Source organism: Amblyraja radiata, chromosome 8, assembly GCF_010909765.2.
Source record: "Amblyraja radiata isolate CabotCenter1 chromosome 8, sAmbRad1.1.pri, whole genome shotgun sequence".
NCBI classification, from domain to species: Eukaryota; Metazoa; Chordata; class Chondrichthyes; order Rajiformes; family Rajidae; genus Amblyraja; species Amblyraja radiata.
In genome coordinates this window covers 64,850,346-64,858,428 of record NC_045963.1, presented here as the reverse complement: position 1 = coordinate 64,858,428, position 8,083 = coordinate 64,850,346, and the positions used below count along the sequence as shown (strand labels likewise).

Sequence of the window (8,083 nt, the reverse complement as noted above, 5' to 3'; positions counted from 1 at the left end):
GAACTGCAATAATGAAATGAGGTACTACAAGTAATTCTGCTATAATGTGATTCATAAGCAATCTTGCATGACAGAAAATTGTCTTATAGAAACAATTGTGTCAATGGGGCAAAGGGGGTTTTCAACTTAAGAGTTTAAAACTTGCAATAAGAACGTTTTTTTTAACTGCAGGATTTTCAAATGTGTAGGACTTTTTATGAGTGTACTTTGTCACTGCATGCTTAAAACACTAAAGGCTGTGTGTTATATTGTCTAATAGAGTATCACTGCACAAATATCTTGTGACAGTAATTCCTTGTCAATGTCTATGGCCACTGTGTTCTTAAATGACAATGGAATTCAATTACTGTGGGGAGGTTACATAGAAACAGTTTTTCCTTGGTTTTCTTTTTTCTCCCCAAGACACTTTGTCACATTCCAGACTACCTTTTGTGGTGTTAATGCCTGAACAACATTTCATTATAACTAATTTGCCGTGTGTATTAACAATAATGTTCCTTAGTTCATCAGTTTTGTTATATCCCATTAGTACTAATTAGTGTACACTGTGTAAATTGCCTCACACATCTACTTTAAACCTCCCCCCTCTGCTCTTATAGTATTCTACATTTCCTTCCAGGAAAAGGTTCTGACTGTTTACCCTATCTATGCCTCTCATCATTTTATATATACATTCATGTCTCCCTTCAATCTCCAACCTAACCTCCTTATAGTTGAAGGTGGACACAAAATGCTGGATTAACTCAGCGGGATAGGCAGCAACTCTGGAGAGAAGGAATGGGTGACAATTCGGGTAGAGATCCTTCTTCAGACTTCTCTCCAGAGATGCTGCCTATCCCAGCATTTTGTGTCTACCCGATTTAAACCAGCATCTGTAGTTCTTTCCTACTCCTAATAGCTGATATCATCTAATCCATATTTTGATATTGCACTTTGCACCCCCTCCAAAGCCTCCACAATCTTCCTATAATGGGAAGACTAGAACTGCATGCATTACCCCAAATGCAGCCTAACCACAGGTTTTTAAGCTGCAACATGACTTCCTGACTCACAGAGTGCCATGACCAACAAAGGCAAGAATTTCATCAACCTTCTTTACCACTCTATCTACTTGTGTTGCTGCTTCATGGAACTATGTGACTTGGAACCCAAGATTGCTCTGTACATCCATGCTGTTCAGGGTCTTTCCATTACGATAATCATGCTTAAGTTGAATAGATTCACAGCCGTGGCAGGTTGTCATCAGACGTGATGTGCTAAATGGCGCTGTGGATTTTTTTCAGGCTTCTACTGTGCTGGTCATCTTGGTGCTCGCCGCCCTAACAGAAGATGCCTCTGCGGCAAAAGGCAAGAACAACAGAAGGAAAGGGAATCACATGCGCTTAAAGAGAACCACAAAGTTTGAATATGTAACGCTGTCTGCCAATTTCCCCAAGTACAATGGCCACATCCACGAGGCTTCCTTCAGGGACCGCTCTCTGTCCCCCTGGATCTACAAGTAAGTTCAAAGTCAAAGTCCAAGTCAATTTTATTACCCAAAGGTGCAGTGAATTTACCAGCAGCGATACACTTAAAAAGAATACACAATAAGATTTAACACTTATTTGTTAAATAAACTCACCACAGCATTCTTCATTGTGGTGGAAGGCTACAAAGTTCAGCCAGTCCTCCTCATTTGTTCACCCATGGTAGGGGTCATAAACCCTCCGTAGTCGCTGCTACGGACGGCCCGATGTACAGGCCCTCTCGTCGGGATGATCAAAACTCCGACGTCGAGACGATCAAACACACTCCGCAACTTGGAGGTCCCGAATCGGCACTTTTCCGAATCGGCACTTTCAACTCACAACCCCTCCTTCCTTTACAAAACCATCATCTACAAAATACACTGAACCACCAGAGTTGCACAATCATACTCCCTCAGTCAAATATTCCATCACTCTCTTACAATCTATCTCCATTACACTGAGTTGTCCATCACTGCAGGCTCTCTGTCACTGGTGATTCTCCATCACTCCTTCCATTGCTAAGGGCACTCTTTCACACCAGCTCCCCACCACTACACTACATCCTTTGCTCTCTCCATCACTGTAGTCTGCCGGTCTCTTCTCCCCTTTGTGATCTCTGGTGATTGTACCATCACTGGCACCTCATCTCTCCTGGTTCCCCATCACTGCCTGTTCACCAACACTCTCCTCATCACTGTAATCTCTTCATTGCTCTCTCTGTAACACCCCTCATTTCACATTACTTCATCATCATTCCAGAAACTACTGGGCACCTGTATAATAGGCTCTCGATGCCCAGCATGCTTCTCATCCTCTTCCATTGCAGGGAATAAGGGCAGTCACAGTATGGCACAGTGGTGCAGCGATGTTGCTGCCTTACAGCGCCAGAGACCCGGGTTCGATTCTGACAGGGTGCTTGTCTGTACGGAGTTTGTATGTTCTCCCCATGATGGCGAGGGTTTTCCCCAGGTGCTCCTATTTCCTCCCACACCTCAAGGACACACAGGTTTGTAGGTTAATTGGCTTTGGTAAAGATTGTGTATTGTCCCTAGCATGTAGGATGGTGATCGCTGACCAGTGCAGACTCGGTGGGCTGAAGAGCCTGTTTCCACACTGTATCTCTAAACTAAACTAAACAATTCCTATAACAATGTGATGGTTTACTCATTTGCAGGAAGGACTTTGATGCCAACCGCTATCCTTCTTCCATCGACAAGGCAGAGTGTGTGAGCAAGCAATGCTTCAACATTCGTGGCTTCAAGGATCCAGATCTGAACACCCGTCTGGTCAAGCAGGAGATGCTCGTCCTCAGGAAGAAGAAGTCACGTGACGACAAGATCATTTACCACGTGGAGAAACTCTTGGTCCCTGTTGCTTGTGTCTGTGTCCGTCCGGAGGTCGTGCATGCCTGATAGAGGCAGCTGTAGGTGTGTCAAAAGATAGAGTCATGTCCAGCCATTCCCCAAGCCAAGTAGAAGCATATCCTTAAGCATTTTAAATTGGAACCAGTGGGGGAAACAGCATTTGAATTGGAAGCCAGCCAAAAGTACCGCTGCAAAGCACTCACCCCTCAAACCCCCCCCAACCCCCCCCCCCCCCCCATTCCCCTCCCCTACCCATTCCCCTTGCCCAACTTTTCCATACTGACTAAGGTACCCCAACTACGCTAGGCCCATTAACCCATGTTTGGCCTATACCCCTTGAAACCTTTGTGCCTGTCCAAATGCCTGTTAAATGTTACGTACCTGCCTCAACCACTTCTTTAGGCAGCTCATTCCACAAACATACTTTGTGAAAATGTTGCTCCTCGGGTTCCTGTTAAATCATTCCCCTGTCACCTTAACCATGACCTCTAGTTCTTGATTCCCTTACCCTGCGAAAAAGGCTTTGTGTATTCACCTATCTATTCATCTCATGATTTTATGCGCCTCCAAAAGATCACACCTCAATCTCTTGCATTACAAGGACTAAAGTCCTACCCTGCCCAACCTCTCCCTGCAGGTCAGTTCATGGCTGATCCTCAGTCTCAATACCACTTTTCTACTCTCGCTGGTCACCCCTCCACCTCCTTCAGTCTCCCAGCCTTCGCTATAATCAGCGGCCTTGTCTGTACCTTGGCTTGCAAAGGATATTATAGCTCCCAGCATATTAGAAAGGGATACCTCTCTCCCTCTCTCTGGAATGGCCCTGCCCCAGGTGCACTCACATCCAATACCAATTTCAGTCAGATAGTCACTGTATACAGACTATTGTAAGTATCTTTGGTCTTTGGAGGTTGGGTCACGTGCATTGGATCTATTCTGCAGCTGCTTCATGCCCTCGAGTACAGACTGTACACATAAACATTTCTACGCAGATTATTCAGATCATTTGCTCCCTCTGCTTCCCCCTCATTGTTCTTCCAGCCAGGAAAGGAAAAGCGATGGCTTGGAGACAATAGCAGTCCCTGGGATCTGCAACTGGGGTCACAACGCATCAGGTGCTTGCCGGCAAATGCAGTCAACTGAACATTAGCTTAGCAAGACTTTTATTTTGCACAGTTCTTTAGAGGTGGACAAGATTGTGGTGGGTTCCGCCCAGATTGTTGAGATAGTATTATCGACAGCAACTGTAAGCTAAGATCGAGGGCATCAGATCTGCAATACAGCCAGTTGCTATTTGCTATCCATTGTTGATTTGCAACCAGATGGAGTTGGAAACATTGGCTAAAGATATCAACCCCAAGTCGGGGCTGACATATTCCCTGCTCATGTCAGCTGGTCAGGTCGGCCTGCACTCTCCATTCTACCTGGGCGGGAAGCCAAGCAAGGTCAGGAATAACCAGAGCTGGTCACCCTGGAGATCTGGGAATGTGAAGCAAAGGAAAGTTTGAGAATGTATTAATTATTAATTTATTAAGTTATTTTTGATATTTATATGAAATGTTTCTGTCTAAAGAGCCTCACCTGTACAATTTAGTTTTAAAATAAAGATTATGTGTTGAGCATTTGCGGCTTCAGTTTGACTATTGTTTCTGGTTTCAAAGGCGCACACACACTATCAGAGTAACTCTCTGGGGAAAGATGTTGCACAGAAGTACAATCCTATCACTGGTCCTTCCAGCTAACAGTTCAAAATTCAGACTGCAGGGAACTGAAGGATTCCTGTCATGTACAATTTAAGCATCTGATACAAATCTCAAGGGAAATGTCCCAAAGGGAGGCCATTCAGCTTATAGAAGTATATGCTGGCTCCAGCAGGGCTGTCCAATATACCTGCAAGGGATTCTTGCATCAATTCGCAAGTAAATCACCTATTTCACACCGTCTTCCTGGAAGTTTTTTGTGCCGTGTAGCGACAGGCGATGATAACTTTTTTTTTCCTGCCAGTGAATATCTTCACATTTATCGATGTTATTATAATACATTTGTCATGGTTTTGCCCATTCGCACAATTTCTTTTTTTTTGTTATTATAATTTTATTGGAAGCAATTGTACAAAAAAGAATGACTTAACAGTTCTACAACTCTAGCACAGCTTCATTTTTAACATTTTACTGACAGAATATTAAATTGAAATAAGAAAAAAGAGAGAAAGGAAAGAGAAAGATGAAAAGAAAGAAAAAGAAAAGGAGATATATCCATCGACCCACCCATGCGCCCGCTGACCCAACCTTACAATCAGTTTTGAGTTTGTGTTCAACCATTGTATTGTTTAAGAAATTCAATAAAAGGAGATAATATTTTTAAAAATTGATCTGGTTTGTCAGTCAAGACAAACCTATTTTTTTTTATAGATGTAGTGTCTCTGTCATTTCCGTAATCCACATCTTCATTGAGGGGACTGTTGTCTTTTTCCAAAATTTAAGTATAAGATTTTTTGCAGATATTAGACCATAATCAAGAAAGCGTCTTTGAAATACCGTTAGTTTGACACATGCCTCTGATATTCCCAATATTATCAGTTTTGGGTCTGGTTCTAGTGAAATTTTCAATGTTTTAGAGGTAACATTAAAGACTTCCTTCCAAAAAAATTCTGTTTTTGTACATTGTACAAAAGTATGGGTTAAGGTGGCTTCCTGAGAATGACATTTATCACAAAGGGGAAAACTTGCTCAATTTGGTCTTTGAGTAATATAGCCTGTGCAGTACTTTAAACTGTATCAGGCAGTGTCTGGCTTTTAAAGAGCAATGATGCTTGACTAATCTTCTGGAATTTTTTGAAGATGTGACAAGTAAAATGGATGAAGGGGTGCCAGTGGATGTAGTGTATCCAGACTTTCAGAATGCCTTTGATAAGGTCCCGCACGGGAGACTGGTGACTAAAATTAGAGCGCATGGTATTGGGGGTAGGGTGTTGACATGGATAGAAAATTGGTTGGCAGACCGGAAGCAAAGAGTAGGAGTGAACGGGTACTTTTCAGAATGGCAGGCAGTGGCGAGTGGAGTGCCGCAAGGCTCGGTGTTGGGGCCGCAGCTGTTTACCATATATATTAATGATTTGGAAGAGGGAATTAGGAGCAACACTAGCAAGTTTGCGGATGACACAAAGCTGGGTGGCATTGTAAAGTAAAGTAAAGTAAAGTAAGTTTATTTATATAGCACGTTTTAATTCAATTCGCATTGACACCAAAGTATTTTACATAAATTAAATAATAAGTTCCATTACAAACCATAGAAAAAGGTTAAAAAAAATGAATAAAATGGACACAACACATTTTAGATTTCAACACAAACGTCCCCCCACAGCAGAATCAAAACTTTCCACTGTGGGGAAAGGCACCAGAAAGTTAAGTCCTCTTCCTCTGTGAAACACCCGAGGTTGGGGCCCATTTGTGGCCGTGCAGCCAGTCCGATGATTTTCAGAGCCCTCTTGCCGTAAAGATGGAACTTCGGCGTCGGGTGAAACATTCCTCAGCGGCTTGGAAAAGTTTGGAGCGGCTGCCTCCTCCCTGGGGACCGGGGCATTCGTAGTCCTCAGGCCGCGCCGGTTGGAGCTCCGACCCCGGCGAACTCGAACCCTGGCTCTGCGGCGCTCCAAATCCAGCGCCGCCCGCGGCCGGACGCCCGCAGCCCCAGCTCCGCGATGTTGGGATCGACGGCCACAGCGTTCCGGAGCTTACCGCACAGCGACCCGGTAAGGCATCGCCCACTCCCTGTTGGTATCCCAACGCTGCACCACCGCCGCCGAAGCTGTAGTCCCGGCCGGTCCCGACAGGAAACGCTGCTCCATTCTCGATGGTAGGCCGCGAGGACGGGGCGAAGCAGCAGCTTGGAGGAATGCTGCCTCTCCGACCAGGTATGTGACTAAGAAATAAAGTTTCCCCCTTCCCCACCCCCACCCCCCACATAGAAGACCTCCACTAACATTTTTTAACAGGACTTAAAATAAAATTAAATTTAAAAAAGGTGTAGAGACGGACTGCGGGCAGACTGCCATACACAGACGGCGCCCACTCCCGCATATCCGCCATCCCTGTGAACTGTGAAGAGGATGTTAGGAGGTTGCAGTGCGACCTGGACAGGTTGAGTGAATGGGCAGATGCGTGGCAGATGCAGTATAATATAGATAAATGTGAGGTTATCCAATTTTGCGGCAAAAACAAGGGGGCAGATTATTATCTCAATGGGGTTAGGCTAGGTAAGGGGGAGGTGCAACGAGACCTGGGTGTCCTTGTACACCGGTCACTGAAAGTTGGCTTACAGGTACAGCAGGCAGTGAAGAAAGCTAATGGAATGTTGGCCTTATGTTATGAAGGCCAACATTCCATTAGCTTTCTTCACATAAAGAGGTTCTTCTGCAGTTGTATAGGGCTCTGGTGAGACCACATCTGGAGTATTGTGTACAGTTTTGGTCTCCTAATTTAAGGAAGGACATCCTTGTGATTGAGGCAGTGCAGCGGAGGTTCACGAGATTGATCCCTGGGATGGCGGGACTGTCATATGAGGAAAGATTGAAAAGACTAGGCTTGTATTCACTGGAATTTAGAAGGATGAGGGGTTATCTTATAGAAACATATAAAATTATAAAAGGACTGGACAAGCTAGATGCAGGAAAAATGTTCCCAATGTTGGCGAGTCCAGAACCAGGGGCCACAGTCTTAGAATAAAGGGGAGGTCATTTAAGACTGAGGTGAGAGAAAACTTTTTCACCCAGAGAGTTGTGAATTTATGGAATTCCCTGCCACAGAGGGCAGTGGAGGCCAAATCACTGAATGGATTTAAGAGAGAGTTAGATAGAGCTCTAGGGGCTAGTGGAGTCAAGGGATATGGGAGAAGGCAGGCACGGGTTATTGATAGGGAACGATCAGCCATGATCACAATGAATGGCGGTGCTGGCTCGAAGGGCCGAATGGCCTCCTCCGGCACCTATTTTCTATGTTTCTATGTTTCTATGTATGTGTTGTGTCGGCTTTCGTCCCGTATATCCTTGGAATGTGTTGACCCATCTCATCCTCCCATGAACGCCTATAAATCTCAGATGATGGAGTATCGATATTTTAGAGGGCATTGGAAATGTGGGATATCAACTTCTCTGTATCTGCATGTTTATTCAAACATTCAACGAGTATGTCTGGAACTACAGAGGAGCTGTCG

The 8,083-nt window shown here is 44.6% G+C and overlaps 1 protein-coding gene across 1 annotated transcript; it reads left to right on the top strand.

Moving 5' to 3' along the window:
- Positions 1-1,376: 1,376 nt before the first annotated feature.
- LOC116976521 (interleukin-17F-like) lies at positions 1,377-2,920 on the top strand. Its single transcript, XM_033026412.1, has 2 exons — positions 1,377-1,498; positions 2,683-2,920. Exons 1-2 carry the CDS (start codon positions 1,377-1,379, stop codon positions 2,918-2,920), a joined length of 360 nt encoding a protein of 119 aa, XP_032882303.1.
- Positions 2,921-8,083: the final 5,163 nt, after the last annotated feature.

Coding starts and splice junctions, on each gene's coding strand:
- LOC116976521 (XM_033026412.1), top strand. CDS start 1,377: ATGCGCTTAAAGAGAACCACAAAGTTTGAATATGTAACGCTGTCTGCC. Junction 1,499..2,682: donor CTGTCCCCCTGGATCTACAA/GTAAGTTCAAAG, acceptor ACTCATTTGCAG/GAAGGACTTTGATGCCAACC.